The sequence below is a fragment of the Bos taurus genome, chromosome 24 (assembly GCF_002263795.3).
Source record: "Bos taurus isolate L1 Dominette 01449 registration number 42190680 breed Hereford chromosome 24, ARS-UCD2.0, whole genome shotgun sequence".
Lineage (NCBI taxonomy): Eukaryota > Metazoa > Chordata > Mammalia > Artiodactyla > Bovidae > Bos > Bos taurus.
Window position 1 is genome coordinate 33320769 of NC_037351.1, and position 19136 is coordinate 33339904.

Sequence of the window (19136 nt, forward strand, 5' to 3'; positions counted from 1 at the left end):
TTGACACAAGGTCAACCTCTCGCACACCTCAGGCTGTGGCGTGTGGGGCCTCCCTCCTGAGCCCCAGCAGGCCGGCGCCTTCTCTCACCTCAGCGTTCACTTTTGATCCACTTCCTCAGGGCAGCCTTCCTGGAAGCCTACTTCCAAGTCCTGACCCGTCCTGTAAGTCACTTCCCACCACTTTTCTAGGATGATTCTCTCCTTGCCCTCCTCACTACAGTGACTTGTCTGACTTCTCCACTCACTCTAAGGTCGAGGACAATGGAGGCGGTGGCTGGTTTTTCCTCTGCTGTAGAAGGTAGCACCTGGCCTGGGACACAGTAGGGCCTCACAGTACTGGTCGAATGGACACATTCTATACCTGTTACCCAACACACAAAATAAAGCGAGCAAACCCAAACCCACCCCCCGCCCCCCACCCCACTCCTCCTGCAAGTTCAATGCAAAAATTCTGGGTCTAGCAGACCTAGAATCCATGTCTACTAGAGAGGAAGTCTCTAGTAGGAGACTAGGCTGAGCCAGGCTGAGGTTCTTTATAACCCTCCACATGCACGTCAGGGTTGCAAAGTAGATGTGCCATATTTTATTAAAGATGTTATCAATATCTGTGGCCAGATCAGAAAGACATATAGGTCTTATGAAGCTGGCCAGGCAAGTGCAGCTCACGAGCAATTTCATTCCCTAAAAAAATGGACAGTGACAGGAAGCACAGGCTACAGACTCAATGTGGTGAACTGAAAAATGACCCACGTGGGATCATAAAATGAGGGTAGGACATATTAATATATGCTGACCTGGCAGGCCGTCTACCACACCGTCCAGGAGAGGGGAAATGATCTGTGTGCACAGGTGTGCCGGCATAGACTGCAGCCCAGAACCTCACAATTAAATCATTTAAGGAAAAACAAAAAATCAGAACCACACTGGCCAGACACCAGACCTATAAAAGTAAAATTCGCTCAGTCGTGACCAACTCTTTGGGACCCCATGGACTGTAGCCCACTAGGCTCCTTTGTCCATGGGAATCTCCAGGCAAGAATACTGGAGTGGGCTGCTATTTCCTTCTCCAGGGGATCTTCCTGACCCAGGAATTAAACCTGGGTATCCTGCACTGCAGGCAGATTCTTTCCCATCTGAGCCACCAGGGAAGCCCAGACTCCTTTAAAAGGAGTGAAAGTCACTCATTCGTGTCCTACTGTTTGTGACCCCATGGACTATACAGTCCATGGAATTCTCCAAGCCAGAATACTGGAATGGGTTGCCATTTCTTTCTCCAGGGATCTTCCCAACTCATGGAACCCGGGTCTCTCGCATGCAATTTCTTTACCGTCTGAGCCAATAGGTCATAGGAAAAAAATAATCATACATGGCCCTGGTTTTGCCTTTTGTGTTAAGAGTTGGAGAGTAAGGATGGGAGAGAGTAGCCGGGGCAATTTTAAACAAGATGCCTTTGGCAATTCATCCTGGCTCAGTGTAGCATTTTAGAATGATCTCTGAGCTATTTGCCAAATTATTAATACAAGAGGATCTATGTTGAAAGTATCAGTGTGGGCTTGAGTTCTGCCTGGTGCTTTTCTGACGTCAGCTACTTGCCAGATGCTGGCCAGATGGACAGGCTGGGGGGTGGGGGTTGGGGGTGGGGGTTTCCGCTGCTAATAAGCTTAACAGTGAGTGCATGGGCTGGGGTCTGACTCTGGCCTCTGCAGACATAACAGCCTAGAACAGAGAAAGGATCCTCTGCCCACTCCTGGGGCCAGGGCTCCTGACAACAGGCCGGGCTGCGGGGGGAGAAGGGAACCAGAGCTCGATGTTTTTAGCTGTACCCACCCATCTGAGCCTGGCAGGGGGTGGTGGGGGTATCCTGGGTCTGTGCTCTTTACCCGGAGGTGCACATGGCAGGCCTGGTAGGGGTGAAGGTTCCCACAAAGCCCGGCTCCCCTCCTCCTGCAATACCCTGGGCTCTGCCCACCTCTCAGTCAGGGCAAGTCTGCCCACTGAAAGCACACGGGACCCTGTCAGGCCCCACAGGTGTCTGGAGACCAGCGGCCGCAGTGGTGGGAAACGGTGGTCAGCCAAGAGCAGAAAGCGAATCACCCAAAGGGAAAAACAGGAAGAGCCCGTGAAACAAAAACAGCAAGGAAAGGTTTTGCATTTAACACCCACATTGTCCTACTTTCACTTTCCCAGGAGATGACTCTGTCATCCGGAGCCTGGTGCCAAACATTTGCTCAGAGCGCGGACAGCGGCCTACGGTCACCAAGGAACCCCAGCGAGCTGAACTTGAACTCAGCGCTGCCGGTGATGGGCGGGGCTGGTCGTCCCCTACCCACTGGGTCCATGGATGTACAACCTCAGAGGTGCAGTTCCACCCTGAGCTGGCAGCGTTCACACACACGGGCCACTCAGCCGTCTCACACCTGCTGAAGTGCTGGACCTGGGCCTGGTGGCTGGAAGAATCCTGGATATGATGCACGTGCTGGTCCTTCCCTGGGTGACCCACCCGGGCAAGCGGGGGCAGAAGGGTCGCCGAGAAGAACCACGTGGAGCGGTGTTTGAAAGCCCCAACCCCAGGAAGAACCACCATCCACAGGAACAGCATGCCACCTCCGAGTTCCCCAGGAGGCTGAGGGGGCCAGCTCCCTGACCATCCCTCCACCACCACTCACCATGTAGGAAGGGAAGATGAGAACTCGCTTGTGCTTGCCGCAAGGCCACTGCGGGTCATCCAGGAGATTCGGGTCATAGTCCATAAAGTCTCCCAGGTCACTACCTGAGGGTCAACGCAAAATGACAATTAGGAACCTGACCCCCCGAAGCAGAAGTGGCCGGGTGAATGCCTGGTACAAAGTTCGACGGTAGAAAGGTTGGTTTCAGGTTTCTGAGCCCAGTCACATCGCTCGCTCTGACCATCAGTAGATGTCTCCATATGCCAATGAAGTGTGTCCCACCCGTGTGCCCACCACCCCTCCCTGCCCTGGGCAAAGGAGTTCATCAAACACTTCACATTCTGGCATTTTTTCCATTAAAAAAAATTATATATTAATCTCCCTGACCTGGCAGAGCACAAAACCTCATAAGCATGAATGTTGCTGTGAACACTCACAGATTGTAAGACAAGGCACAGCAAAGGCTCATTTTTAAACCTACAGATCGAATGAGCCTCAAGTTTCGCATGTGAGAAGCACACTCGGTGTGAATAATTCTGGGCAGGCTCTGGGGGTCTGAATGCACACAAACCAGAGCAGATACCAGTGCAAACGGCAGTCAGTGACTGGAGGAGGCCGAACAGCACCTGGACGGGCCTGAGGAACTTCACGTCCACCTGGAATTTCTCTGAGAGTGGAAAGAATCCTGCCTCATAAAGCATTTTTCTCCGTGTCAATTCCCACAAAGGAGAAGCTGAGGTCTTCTGTCAGCGGCTGAGTAAGCTCACCTGCTGTGAGAGTCACTAAGGGGGTTTTCACACCTGACTGTTCATTTATGGTCCAATTATTTGAAAAAGGCCAAAAAAACCCCACACTTATTTGGCCACACCAGGTCTTAGTTGTGACTTACAGGATCTTTAAGTTGCAGCATGTGGGATCTAGTTCCCTGACCAAGGATCAAACCTGGGTCCCCTGCATTGGGAGAGCAGAGTCTTAGCCACTGGGCCACCAGGAAAGGCCTGAAAGGGCCAACTCGAGCACTAGGAGAATGTAGGTAAGAAGCAGGTAAGCGGAGAGATGAGGAGCTGAGAGGCAGAAAGAAGCCAGGGAGCCAGGCCTCTCTGCAAGGTGGTCTGGGCATGTCTCCTCGTGGAAGCTTAGGGGCTGGCGACTGAGGCCTCTTATTAGAGAACCTGCCCTGTGGCCTGGTCATGAGCCTGCCCATCCACCAATGCACACAGGAAACCCAATCCATGCTGTCCACTGAGGCACCTCCTGCGGCCAGACCCCAGCTTACCCGTGTCAAGGCTCCCCTGGGTGCTGCTCGCCCGGCCGATAGAGAGGCTGCGGTGGCTCAGGGTACGGAGCTGGGAGAAGGAGGACGTCGAGTCTAAGGTGTTTCTCCGTGTTCCAAAGGCATTCGTGGGCAACAGAAACTGGGTGTAAGAAACAGTCTAAAAGATGAAGACAAAAACAGGTCAGTGATTAACCCTCGGCAACGAAGGGGACGACAGAGGGTAAGATGGTTGGATGGATGGCAATCACTGACTTGATGGACATGAGTTTCAGCAAGCTCCAGAAGTTGGTGATGGACAGAGAAGCCTGGTGTGTGGCAGTCCATGGGGTCACAAAGAGTCAGACACGACTGACTGAACTGAACTGAATGTGAGGTTTGCATTCTGACCAAGCTGCGTTACCATGCCAAGTTTTAGGTCCACAGTCTCATAGCTGGGCAATTCTAAAATCCAAGATCTGAAAAATGAAATTTGTTTTTGCACAATGTTTGTGCCAAAACCTAAACTAGACTGACTTGAGGCCATCCTAGTTTTAATTTATCCCAGTCAGCGTGAATATTCATGTTATGGGGCAGAGACAGTCGTGTGTCTGATAGCAAGGGACCATCTCCGAAGCTGCTGGGAGGTTTTCTAACTCAGAAGGCATATGCCGCAATGCTTTGTCTAATCTACCACGGGTAGAATTCCAGAAGACCAGGCCCCAAGAGTCTCTGGTAAAGGCTCTGGCCTCCCCCGTTCCCCTGGCAGATGCTGTATCTATGGTGCTCATCCTCCTTCCTTTCCCTGTGAACACTCAGTCTTCAGGAATGAAGCTGAACACGTGATTTTCTTTTCACCTGCTTGGCAGAGACGTGGTTCATGACGCCAGTCGGGTGCGACGCGCGTGTGTGTGTTAAGTCGTTTCAGTCGTGTCTGACTCTTTGCGACCCAATAGACTGTAGCCCGCCAGGCTCCTCTGTCCATGGGATTCTCCAGGCAAGAAGACTGGAGTGGGTTGCCTATGCCCTCCTCCAGGGGATCTTCCCGACCCAGGGATCAAACTCACGTTTCCTTCATTACAGGCGGACTCTTTACCACTCAGTCCCTGAGGAAGCCTGGAAAGCCCCTAAACACTGTTTAGTAGTGGGACTGCTACTCACCACAGTTAATACTTTTTCAAACCATCCGCCACCCCATCCAGGCACACGTGCGTGTGTGTATGCAAGATAAAGCAGTTTCCCCTCACTCATGGTTTGTTACTCATGGCCCAAAAAAACTACATGGAAAATTCTAGAAGTAATTCCTCAGCTTTAAACTGTGAGTCAGTCAGAGCAGTATGATGAAATCTAGCACCGTCCAGCCCAGGACATGAACCATCCCACGTCTTTTTTAGTCATGGAGCAGCCACCTCGGTTATCAGATCAATTATCGTGGTATCACAGGGCTCGTGCTCAAGCATTATTTTACTTACAAATGGCCCCAAAGCACAAAGCAGTGACAAAGTACAATTCGGATAGTCTCTTACTGTGCCTAATTTAAAAAGTAAACTTTATTACTGGTATGTATGTATAAGGCAAAACATAGCACAGGTAGGGTTCTGCCCTACCCAAGGTTTCAGGCATCCACTGCGGGTTCCTGGAACATATCCCCCGAGGATAAGAGTGGGTGACTGGACTAGTCAGGATGGGCATTCATGGAGAAACAGTTGGGCTGCTATTTAACCCATCTGCACACCTGGATAGGGGGCTTCCCTGGTGGCTCAGACGGTAAAGAATCTGCCTGCAATGCGGGAGACCTGGGTTCGATCCCTGAGTCAGGAAGATACCCTGGAGAAGAGCATGGCAATCCACTTCAGTATTCTGGCCTGGAGAATCGCATGAACAGAGGAGACTGGTGGGCTACAGTCCATGGGGTTGCAAAGAGTAGGACACAACTGAGCGACTAACCCTTCCTTCTGGACTGGCGTCACTCATGCACCCAGGTTGTGCCCCACGTCAGGTTTTCCAGCCCAAGGGTGGTTCGTGGTCCATCACAGGCTGTGCTTCCTGGCCCCTCTGGTGTCTGTCGCACAAGCCGGAGGTCTGGGAGCCAGGCGGCCTTACCTTCCCGTCGGCACCCAGCTCCACGCCTTCCAGGCCGATGATCTCTTTCAGGCTCACGGCTCCTGCTGATTGTCTCCCTCCATCCAGCTTCAAATCCCTGCAGGGACAAGCCAAGGATAAAGATGCTTCTGTGTGCACCCGAAGGAGCCACGGAGATGTTTACTGTCGGAACACCAGAGTCACTCTCACAATAGTGATGGAGGAGGTCCCGCCGTGCCTGACAGGATTCTCTCTTTGTCCCTCTTTCGGGACTTCTTGATAGTTCCACCCACTTTGACATAATGAAATTCAACTGAACAGAAAGCCTGAAGATGAGAGTCAGGCTCAGTAGCCAGTGGATTACCAAAGTCCCTTCCTGCTCAGCAAGGCCGTCAGCTCTTAAATGGCCAGCTAACAGGAAGCCAGGGGAGGTCACCTCTCCCTGCCACCCCTTATTAGACAGGAGGAAGAAATTCTTACCCTAAACAGTTCTCAGCTTTATTACTAGTAATAAAGGGACTAATGCCACAACAGCCACCCCAGGTACCTTACCGGGCCACTCAGACAATGACCATCTCTATAAAAGAATAACGTCCAGTACTACCAGCAAGGTCTTCTGTGTCGCTCAAACGGTAAAGAATCTGCCTGCAAAGCAAGAGACCCAGATTCGATTCCTGGGTCAGGAAGATCCTCTGGAGAAGGGAATGGCAGTCCACTCCAGCATTCTTGCCTGGAGAATCCCAAGGACAGAGGAGCCTGGCAGCCTACAGTCCTTGGGATTGCAAAGAGTCAGACACGACTGAGCGACAAGCACTTCCTAACTTACTTTCACACATCCTCCTTTTCATTCTTTAAGCTCACCCTATTGCACATGCATTCTATTATTATCCCATTTTACAGATGAGAAAAACGAGGCCCAGTGCAAGTAACCGGCTCGCCAAGGTCCCCGCTGACAGTGGGCTGTAGACACTGGTTTTTTGTCCAGTGCAGCATTTCGTGCCGCGTTCTTCCCTGGGTCTGGCTGCGGCTCAGCTTGCTGGTAACTGTTCACATTTTCAAGGCCAATCCCTCTCCTTACAGGAGCTCTCAGACTTTCACTGTGTATTAGAATTGCCTGGGATCTTTGACAAACTACAGGCACATCTCAGAGATTCTGCAGGTTCAGTTCCAGATGACCCCAACAACACAAATATTGCAACAAAGCGAGTCACACAAATTGTTCAGTCTCCCAGTGCATATAAAAGTTATGTTTGCACTTTAGTCTATGAAGTTTGCAATAGCATTATGTCTAAAAAAAAAATGTACAAGCCTTAATTAAAAAAATACTGCTAACAAATGCTAACCCTCATCTGACAATGCAGACTGCCACAAACCTTTAATCTGTAAAAGGAAAAAAAAAAGCAGTGTCTGTGAAGCACAATAAAACAAGGTGTGCCTGTATGGTGTCTGGCCCCCGTCCCCAGACATTCATTCTGATTCAGTTGAATGGGGCGTAACCTGGTGGGCTTGAGTTTTAAATACTCCCAGGTGATTCGGATTGGAACTGAGTTTGGAAGCTCCCTCTTCCAGCTGGGCTCCACACGCAGCCTTGTTAGTCAAAGCCGCCCAGGCCGGCAGCATTCAGGCCTTGTGGCCCGGAGGGAACCGCTACACTCTGAGACGTCTCCTACAACCTAAGCAAGAATAAACACCATGTAAAGGCCAGACTCTCCAGGCCAAAGGTGACGGAATCACAGGAAGAGAGAACGAGAGCCCATGTGTGGTGGGGAAGAAAGACAAGAGGCCATCCCTCCCACCTTCTAGGAGGGAAAAAAAAGGATCTTTTCACTTTATTGAGCAATCTTCCTTGTCTATGGGCGTTCCAGGCATAGACTGGCACCCTTAATCCTATCTGATTGATGACCGTTTTCAAAAGAAACACCCAAGACCTGTATCTAGGAAGTACTGCACTTTCTACGGTAGTCTCCTTGGGAGGCCATGGTTCTGCCCAGATCAAAAGGTCTCTGCAGCCCCTTTTGGAATCAACACTAACATCATGCAGATAGAAAAAAACAACCAACCCATCCCAGTCTTCAAACTTTATACTTATATATATAGTACATGTGTATATATGTGTGCATGCATATATATATATTAGTGTATATATATATATGTATATATGTTAGTGTTAGTTGCTCAGTGATATCTGACTCTGTGACCCCATGGACTGTATAGCCCGTCAGGCTCCTCTGCCCATGGAATTCTCTAGGCAAGCATACTGGAGTGGGTTGCCATTTCCTTCTCCAAGGGATCTTCCCGATCTAGGGATCGAACCTTGGTGTCCTGCATTGCAGGCGGATTCTTCACCATCTGAGCCACCATATATATATATAAATTTTTTCTTTAAAAAAAATTTTTATTGGAGTATAGTTGATTTACAATGTATTAGTTTCAGCTGTACAGCAACGCGAATCAGTTATACATATACAAATATCCACTCTTTTTCTGATTCTTTTATATGTATATAATTTTAATCTTGAACACTTACCACTTCAATCAGTGTCCTAACCTCTCTCCCCATTGACCAGGTTTGACTGTAAATGACTTCAAGTACTTCCAAACATCAAACTCACCCCTTCAGGACAGTACAGAACAGGAGAATTGTAAACACTTAGAAGGTGCATATTACCCCATTGAAAGTGAAAGTGTTGGTTGCTCAGTTGTGTTTGCAACCCCATGGACTTTGGCCCACCAGGTTCCTCTGTCCATGGGATTTCCCAGGCAGGAATACTGGAGTGGGTTGCCATTTCCTTCTCCAGGGGATCTTCCTGGGTCTCCTGCATTGCAGGCAGACTCTTTACCATCTGAGACACCAGATAAATCGCATACAAAGTAATTGCAATTAGCTTGCTACTGAGAATGAGTGTTAGTCGTGTCTGAATCTTTGCGACCCCATGGACTGTAGCCTGCCAGGCTCCTCTGTCCATGGAATTCTCCAGGCAAGAATACTGAAATGGGTAGCCAGCCGTTCCCTTCTCCAGGGGATCTTCTCAATCCGGGGATGGAACTCAGGTCTCCTGCATTGCAGGCAGATTCTTTACTGTCTGAACCACCAGGGAAGCCCATTGAAAGCCCCTCAAATACTCTGAGTCATAGAAGTGCTCTGGGGAGGTGTCTGAGTCCACCTTGGGTGCCTCCTCTGCTGGGGACCACACTCCCTGAGGGCTCTGAGGGCCAGGCTGATTTAAGTCACATCACCTTATGAACATGCGACGCCAACAGAGAGCCCTGCTTCACAGTTATTGACCTCAGATCCAAAGCTGGAAGGACCAGGTGGGCTGGAGCAGAGCGGGGCTCAGCAAGACCACGAGAACCTCAGGTTCCCCGGAGACCATGTGTACAGTTGCCTCGCCTCCTACGTGAGCCACCGGGGGCAACTCTCAGAAGATTTCCTCAAGCAATTAAGGATGAAGATGATGACTTCATAAAGGCCCTAAAAAGGGAAATGCCTTCAGTGCAAGCACCAGAACAAGAGGCAAAAATAGCTGTGGTGGGAAAGGATGGAGTGGCTCAGTGGTGGAAGACCAGGAGGTGAGCTGGCACAAAGCAGCAGAACCTGTATCTTGTTAAAGGACCCACAACACGCTTCTGCAGACTTACTGCTTTCCCAAAGTCTAACCCAGCAAGCACGTGCCTCAAATTCCCAGCTCCTAGACAACTGTCTCCTGGTTTCCACTTCACCCGGATGGAGAATGTTACTTAGGACTGAAACTAATACAAGAGCAGGAAATATCTTTATGGGATGAGAAGATTAAAAGAAACAAGGCGTATTCAAATAGGTCCCTATTAAGAGTGCTCCAGGACACAGACATACAGAATAGACGTATGGACACAGGGGTGGGGGTGGGGGTGGGGAGAAAGGAGAGGGTGGGATGATGGAGAGAGTAACAAGGAAACATACATTACCATATGTAAAATAGGCAGCCAATGAGAATTTGCTGTATGACTCAGGGAACTCAAACCAGGGTTCTGTAACAACCTAGAGGGTTGAGTTGGGGAGGGAGATGGGAGGGAGAGTCAAGAGGGAGGGGACATATGCATATCTACGGCTGATTCATATTGATGTTTGGCAGAAACCAACACAATACTGTAAAGCAATCATCCTTCAATTAAAAATAAATCTTAAAGACTTAAGAGTCTTAAGTTAAAAAAAAAAAAAAAAAAGAGTGCTCCTACATGGAGACCTGGCTGTAGGCAGCAACAGAGTCCCAATCCATGTCTGTATCCTGTCTACCTAGGGTCTGATGTGCAAAGATGCTTAGAGAAGTGTTTGCTGAGCAGAGGTCAACTGACTCCTTGTCGGTTCATAAAGATGGCACCGATGGTGGGTGTTTTTCCATTGTGCCCCTTTCCATCTGTCTCAATTTGCTCCCAGGCTCAGTGCTTCCCCGGGGCAGCCCTGCCTTTGCCTGCCAACTGGCCCCTTGATGCTGGAAGCACAGATTTCAGTTCGCAGAACCAACCCAGCCACCTTTACTCCACACTCCCCTTCTTCTTTTTAAAAAAAATGTTGGCAGCACCTAGTGGTATGTGGGATCCTAGCTCCCCGACCAGGGATCAAACCCACGTCCCCTGCATTGGAAGGCAAAGTCTTAACCGCTGAACCGCCAGGAAAGTCCCTCCATGTTCCCACACACTCCCCTTCTTGACTTCTCTCTTGTGAGAAATGGAGCCATAACAAAAATTATACTTTAAGTGCACATGAAATGCAAGACTCTTCTCCATGAGATAAACCCCAAGCCCGGTTTAAAAGGAACAAGAGAGGACTTCCCTGGTGGTAGAATGGATAAGAATTCACTTGCCAATGCAGGGGACACAGGTTCGACCGCTGGTCCGGGAAGATTTCATATGCTGTGGGGCAACTGAGCTGTGCGCCACAACTTCAGAGTCTGTGCTCTGGAGCCCATGAGCCACAACTATTGAGCCCACGTGCTGCAACTACTGAAGCCCATATGCCCTAGAGCCTGCGCTCCGCAACAAGGAGAAGCCACCGCAATGAGAAGCCCGTGCATTACAACGAAGAGTGGCCCCCACTCGCCGCAACTAGAGACAGCCAGTGAGCACCAACAAAGACCCAGCACAACCATAAATAAATGAATAAAATTATTAAAAAATTCAAAGGAACAGGGGTTCTTAGCCTATCCAAGTGCCTCATGGACACTTTGGACCACATGGAAGGGAGAGCTCTATGGGCAAAACTCCACCACCCCTGACCGCAGGAACCCGTCTCCGGAGAATTGCTGTGCCCCCTGCATACCACAGCCACCACTTTCCACCCCTGGCACTTCATCTGTATCATTCTACTTTCTAAATAACTACGGCACGCTGAGAATGAAAGTGAGACAGGAGAAGACTGTGTCCACCCTCGACAGCTACTGAGAAAACACACACTGCTCATTACAGTCCGGCAGGATCTCCCTCAGCGACGGATGGTCCTCCATCTGAGCCGTCCCGCCTCCATCTGAGCCGTCCCGCAGGGCAGGCACGAGCCACATGGGGCGATGGAGCGCTTGCAGTGTGACCAGTCGACCGAAGAACTGAATTCTTACTTTTGGTTAAAATTTAAATAGCCACGTGTGGCTACTGTACGGGATTAGTAAGTCGGCCTTCCAGAGGTGGCCTGGCCACTTTCTGCCCATTGTCTCCGGGGATGTCTCTGACCCAGGCCCCAGCTCAGAGAAGAGTCCATGTTAGGAGCCCCGGAGTGAATGGGGCAGAGGCAGGACCCTGCGGATGGAGCCAGTGCAGCAGGTCTACCCTCAGCGGGGAGGAAATGAGGACTGGGATGCCCATGGTCACAGGGGACCCATGCCCCGCACCCCATCAGCATCCCAGGAACAGAGCTCCCGGCTGAGATAAAAATTCACATCCTATACGAGGCACAGAGTGGCACATCCTTTTGCCCTGAGGGGCTGTGCGGACAGAGGAGCATGGCAGTGAGGGTTTTGGTGATGCCAGCACATACAAAGGACAATGAGCAATGGTGCTCCCCAAGTCCACAGCATTCCAGGTCCTTCATGCATCCTGGAGAGGAGAAGGGTGGTGCCCAGTGATAAAGTCTGAATTTCCTGTCAGTTTTGTAGAAGGGAGTTTATATTATGTCTATTAACTAAAAAGATATTTCTTGCAGACTGAAGCTGCTGCACCAATATTGGCTATATTCACATTTCAGAAACTTCACTGACGTGGTTATAAATATCACAACTGCTCTAGAAAAACTGACTGCTTCGTGGTGGCGGCCGAGGGCACACTTGTTCATTTTTTTCTGCCTCATTTTCAGGAAGAGGTTGTCACTAACTTCAGGACTGCCATTTTGGTAGGACTGAATTAAAAGAGCCCACATATACACATCCATTTACACAGCCAGGTGTGCACGGAAAATCAAACATATCTCATCTTAGTCAATAATGTCATCTCTTCAACAGCTTTTGAATTTGTTCATATTGAGACTCTTGGGATCTTAAACAACACATCTTTTATAAAGAGGCTGACAAACTTCTCGAGGTGCCTTAGCTAAGTGCTCTTATAAGAGTTGGCGAAACCATATACAGTTAACCCTCCATATGCCAGGTTCTGCATCCATGGATTCAACCAACCTTGGATCAAAAATATTTGGAAAAAAAGTCCAAAAAGTTCCAAAAAGCAAAACTTGAATTTGCTGAGTGCTGGCAACTATTTATGTAGCATTTACATTGTACTAGGTATTATAAGTAACCTAGAGATGATTCAAGGGGCTTCCTAGGTGGTGCCAGTGGTAAAGAACCCACCTGCCAGTACTGGAGATGCTGGAGACAAGGGTTCGATCCCTGGGTCAGGAAGATCCCCTAGTGAAGGGCATGGAAACCTATTCCAGTATTTTTGCCTGGAGAACCCTATGGACAGAAGAACCTGGTGGGTTACAGCCCATAGTGTTGCGAAGAGTCGGACATGACTACAGCGACTTAGCACGCACATTCACAGAAATGATTCAAAGTACACAGGAGGATGTGTGTAGGTTATACAAAAATACTATGCCATTTTATTTAAGGGACTTAAGCTTCTGTGGATTTCAATATCCACCAGGGATCCTGGAACCAGTCCCCCATGGATAAGAACCACATGAAATTGCTGTTGTCTGTCTAACTCACATAAACAGCAACTTCATATCATGGCTCCTAATTTATAGACGCAGCAACTGCTCGGGGCTCACATGTGAGTGTTAAGCAAGCAAGAGACCCATGGCCCTTGATGCCCCACTGTTTTGGGATTCAAGGGTTGAAGCTGACCTCAGAAAGGAGTTCTGAATGATGTTGCTGGTTTACCCAAAGAGAGTCCTCTAGAAACAGCAGTGGAAAAGAATTAAGCAGAAGTCCCAGAGGAGCAGTGATAAAATCTTGATGTTTTCTTTCTAAGATCATCCTTCTGAATTCTCATCAAAATGCCATATGAAAATAGAAATATCTTTTTAGCTCAAATGCCAGCATTAACCCTCCAGTACCAAGAGACTGAGCTGGATAACCAAACTGCAGCGGAAAGTAATTAAAAGCAAACTGAAGTTGGACATTTCTATTTCTCTGAAAAGCCTAGGAGATTATTTTTTCCCCCAGGTATCTCGAGAGTTCAAATGTCAATTTATTTATGTTCTACCTGCTTCTGAAAACGGAATGAGGCAGACTCAAGAATACCAGATGTGGATATTGTCCAAAATTGTATGCATTAAGGTTGAAATGCTGTTGCATGCACTCAGAGACAAACAGGGCCAATCAGATTACAGAAGAAAACCTCATTCGGGCAGATCTGCAGACAGAAACCCATAGTTAAGAAACCGCGGACAACGCAAAGGTCTGATTCCTTCTCCTCCACAGGCCTGGGGGATTCTACAGCTCAGACTTATTTTGCTACAAGAGCTTATTTCTCATTCTATTCAAGTCTGTTAACTTTTGCAGAAGCTGTAGGCATGAAACATGCTTTGAAAACTCAGCACAGATTTTTTTATACAACGTGTGGCCAATGGGGGATGGGGAGTGGATGCTGTCGGTTCAAGGAGGGGGAATGGGGAAGTGGGGAGGCTAAAACAGAAGATGAAAATGCATCTGGGGACGCATCCAATCAGCAGGTGGACCCTTAAACAAGGAGCAGAAACACAGGCTGGTTCTTTTGGGGGGTATAAACCCCTCCTTCACTGGATAGCACTGGAAGTCATTCAGTGTAGCTCTCCCGAAAGCTCCACGCTTGGAAAGCCCCTGGCCCTCAGTCTTAGTTTTGGGTCCCACGGCATAAAGTGAATGTACATGATTGCACAGTTGTGAAGTCAACCGGCCAGAGCAGATGGCCAATCTAGATATTCTGATGCCCAAAGGGGGTTACCCAGGTTGCTATTAACCACACAATGGCCAACTCCTGATTTTACCTTATGTAACAGGCAAAATGATCTTTCATGAAACTGATCAAACAAGATTCCCTACTAGATAACAAGAAATTCAAGTGAAGACCCTTCCCTTAGGGAGCATATGAACCAATATTCCTCTTACTTTTAAAATAAAAAAGGATTTAACTACTTAATACCTGGGAAATAGAGGAAAAAACTGTGTCTGTGGTCAATTAACTGTTTTCCATGGCTTTCTGCTTCCAGAGTGGGGATGGCCTTTTATCCCTAGTCATTCTGCTCATGGTGCTCTAAACTCAAGACCTTGGAATGCCAGCCTGGAGCTCCACTGGGCACTTGCTCTTTAAAGGATCACAATAGGTTGAACACTGATGTGTAAATAATTTAAAAGCCAATTAAATATTAACAGGATTTCCAGATCCTGCAAAAACAAGAGAGCTTTGTGGTGCAGAAAGCAAAGCTTGTAAAACTGGATTAGGAAGGAAAATACCACTTGTGGGCTCATTTTAATTAAGAGCTCATACATCCACTGGAACTCAACCACACAGTATGTATCATCGTCTGAGAGATCCTATTTGCCACCTCGTCAGATATGGTACAGCCGCCATCTTGGACTGGGCCTGCTCCCTTCTATCAGAACAGAGCGATACAAAATCACGGTTTAGTTGATGGAACAATGCCCAGGACTGACGGGAAAAAGTGAAATCAAAGCAGCTTTTAGTCCAGAAGTCCAGCCTCTTCCACACTCAGCACTTCATTGATAAACCACCCCTCCTCCCCACTTGGGTAACGGGCAGACAATGAAGGGACCTTAACACAGCTTACACCAAAATCTTTGTCTAAAGGCAGTGCCTATAAACAGCGGGGTAATAGCATGATTCACCCATGAGATCATTCCTGAATCTGTCTCTGTGTGGAAATATGCTTGGTGTGAGGAAAGAAACACAATTTGTGAATGTGCAATTTTCCACAACGAAAAGAGATGTTTTTGGCGAAAATGGGTGGGGAGGAAGGGGGGATGGGCCGGGAGCAAGGCAGGCAGCACTTAGGCTTGGAGCCCCTAAGAATAGAAGAAGCTGTTCTGTGTGTCACAAAATGATCAATTCAGGAAATGGACCCAAGAGGATGACCTCATCTGAAATGCCCCAGTGCCAAAAAGCTAAGCACACACACACCATGTGGAAGCTGCTATTTTATATCACGCCCCCCAGAGGTACCTTGTGCTCCACTGGGAAGCCATTTTCTTCATCATATGGTCTCTGATACACTCGTTATTTTTTAAAAAGTCTTTATTGAATTTGTTACAATATTGCTTCCTTGTTCTGGTTTTCTGGCTAAGAGGCATGTGGGATCTTAGTTCCCGACCAGGGATGGAACCTGAATTGGGAGGCAAAGTCTTAACCATTGGACCACCAGGGATGTCCCTCTGATACATTTATCATAAAATTAACCCAGTGACTATCATTCAATCAAGTATGGCTATCTGGATGAGTCTGTACCCACACACGTCTCAGAAACTGGTTTCTGCTGGAATCACTAGTTTGGTCATCTTCTTACATAGCTCTGAATCACAAGTTAATTGGATTCATTCCTACTTCGTTTTCGTTGGATCCATACATATAATAGCTTCCCAGGTGGCTCAGTGGTAAAGAATCTGCCTGCCAATGAAGGAGACACCCGTTCACTCCCCGGATCAGGAAGATTCCATGGTGAAGGAAATAGCAACCCACTCCAATATTCTTGCTTGGGAAACCCCATGGACAGAGGAGACTGGCAGGCTATAGTCCATGGGGTCATAAAGACTCAGACACAACGGAGCACACACAGACACACATATCATACATACAGGAATACCTACGGATGTCCACATGTTTCAGGAAGTAAGAGTATGTGGGCACCCACATCACTCCCCTTATGCACAGGGGCAATCCCCGGACTGGTCCCCAGTACAACGCCTGCATCTCTCACTCACCAGCAGGCTGTTATCCAAAAGCTTTCGAGTTGGCCCTCTGGACTCAGAATGCATTCTCTACTGATGCAATGTTATAAATGGCAATTAGCCCTTACAGGGCCCTTTTGGCCTGCAGCGTGACTCAACTAGCCCAACAGTACCAGCAAGAGCTACGGTTGCAGGAGCAACAGCTCAGAGGGTGAAAGACGGTGAAGACATAAGATGAAGCTGGGTTTCTCTTGTGGTTTCCTGGTTTGGGGCTGACCCTCCATATTTTAAAAGCGGTCGAGTTTGCATTATTTCCACCTCCCCCTCTGAATTTGCTTTTTCTTCTCAGGACTGCAGGAGCCTTTCTCCCAAGCTGTTTCTCCGTTTCACAATTTCCTCTCTCTCTAATTCTGAACTCATAGATTCCTTTAGAGCTCCCAGATTTTCCACTCCAGCTCCCATGGTGATGGCACACCAGCCCAGAGGATGGGGTGTGAGCTGAGAAGCAAGAGGAGGGGCAATGGTTTTAGAACGGTGGATAAGCTGTTTATCAAGTAGGATCTGCCTACTCAGGAAAGATGGGCATCTTGCTTACGATTCATTTTATAAGTGGAGGGTCGCCAAGCCAAACCACAAATCCATGCTAGAAAGAGAAGGTAATGAGTAATGTGGATAAAAAGCAACAAGACTCAGTTGGGCCTTGGCAACTGGTTGAGAGAAGAGGAGCTGGTTTAAGGCTGGGACTCTTCCCAGAAAATGGCATAATTTACAAGCTTAATCTGAGAAGAGTGTTTACAGCTATGGGAAGGTTTGATGTTTCAGTTATAGTGAAAAAGACAGGCAACATCTGTTCCTCTTCTCAGCAACCAGCTTCCAATAGCTTGTTTTGAAAGGTGGGATCTGGCAGAGCCTCTTACCACCAGCAAGAAAGATCAAAACAGAACAATCATCTTGTCATATTCCATACAAGCACATGTTCCAATGGAGGGAAAAAAAAAAAGACTGGAAGGAAACAGACCAAAATATTCATGACAGCTTTGAGGTGAGGCTCAGTAACTTTCATCTTCCTTTTGTTTTTATGTACTTTCCAGATTTTTTTTTTTCTTTTTGAAGTGTGTTATTTGCTCAGTTCTGTCTGACTCTTTGCGACCCCATGAACTGTAGCCCGCCAGGCTCCTCTGTCCATGGGATTCTCCAGGCAAGAATACTGGAGTGGGTCGCCATTCCCTTCTCCAGGGGACCTTCCTGATCCAAGGATCAAACCTGGATCTGCTGCATTATTGGCAGATTCTTTACTAATTTGGCTGCACTGGGGCTTAGTGACCCTGAGGCACGTGGGATCTTCCCTGACCAGAGATTGAACCTGCATCTCCTGCACTGGAAGGTGAATTCCTAAAACCACTGGACCACCAGGGAAGTCCTAATTTTTAAAAATAATGATGTATCACTGAGGAAAACAAAGACCAACTCCAAGAGCAGATGAATCCCTTGGGTTTGTGTTTGTAGGCACCGGCTAACTCACCATGAAGAGGACTGGGAACTGCCGTATAGGGGCAGATCTAGAAAGAGTGATGAGGTAGCTCTGTGACCAAACACGTTCCCAAAGTTAACATTTAATGAGTATCTACTGTAGCCTGGCATGGTACTCAGAGTGTTCATATGTTAATCTTCCACTAATGTTCTCAAAACTCTGAGGTTGACATTATAGCTGATTTTACAGACAAGTAAGCCTGGGCCCAGAAAGGCTGGTTAATTTGCTGGGACTGAGGATCCAGCCTGAGCCAGCTCTCTCCCATGTACCTGATGACTCCCTGGCTTGAGGGATGGATAAAGACTATGGTTTCCCTAATGGGACCATGAGGGACAGAGTGGACATGAGTGGGCGTCTCATCCTCACTCCCACTTTGCTGGAATAACTCTGCAGTTAGGGATTTTATTTATTGGTACTTTGTGTAAACTTGCATTGGAAGAATGGCTTCTTCAGCTAAAAAAGAAAAAGCCTGCAAACCACAGGACTAGACAGTCTCCGAGTTCCTTCTAGCTCTAAAAGTCTATCTTGGGAGCTGAAGAGCAGTCCCTGTCACTGAGCTCACATGAGCTGGTGTTAGCTGGTGCACTGTCCACACCAGATGACCTTTAATGAATTAGCTGGGGGATACCTGAGGAGAAATCTCAATGCCCTTGTGTCCAGGAAGAATTGATGCTTTTGAACTGTGGTGTTGGAGAAGACTCTTGAGAGTCCCTTGGACAGCAAGGAGATCAAACCAGTCAATTATAAAGGAAATCAGTCCTGAATATTCCCTGGCAGGACTGATGCTCAAGCTCTAATACTTTGGTCACCTGCTTCGAGGAGCTAACTCATTGGAAAAGATCCTGATACTGGGAATGACTGAGGGCAGGAGGAGAATGGGGACAACAGAGGATGAGATTGTTGGATGGCATCATCGACTCAATGGACATGAGTCTGAGCAAATTCTGGGAGATGGTGAAAGACGGAATCCTGGCATGCTGCAGTCCATGGCGTCACAAAGAGTCGGACGTGACTGAGCGACTGAACAGAAACTACAACAAACAGTAAGATTATTATTGTTCTTAAGGTGGCACTAGTGGTAAAGAACCCGCCTGCCAATGCAGGAGACATAAGAGATGCAGGTTCTATCTTCTCTGGAGGAGGGCACAGCAAACCCATTCCAGTATTCTTGCCTGGAGAATTCCAAGGACAGAGGAACCTGGTGGGCTACAATCCATAGGGTCACAAAGAGTTGGACATAACTGAAAGCAACTTAGCACTAA

General features: G+C 48.1%; 1 protein-coding gene across 2 annotated transcripts in view; it reads right to left on the reverse strand.

Moving 5' to 3' along the window:
- The window catches only part of CABLES1 (Cdk5 and Abl enzyme substrate 1), a 102220-nt gene that overhangs the window by 14761 nt on the left and 68323 nt on the right, over positions 1 to 19136 (reverse strand). For both annotated transcript variants that reach the window (XM_024984431.2, XM_002697726.5), the window contains 3 exons: positions 6022 to 6118; positions 3943 to 4099; positions 2667 to 2770 (listed from right to left, as the gene is read on the reverse strand). In XM_024984431.2, coding sequence (XP_024840199.1) covers positions 2667 to 2770; positions 3943 to 4099; positions 6022 to 6118 — 358 coding nt within the window. The remainder of the gene's footprint in view (positions 1 to 2666; positions 2771 to 3942; positions 4100 to 6021; positions 6119 to 19136) is intronic.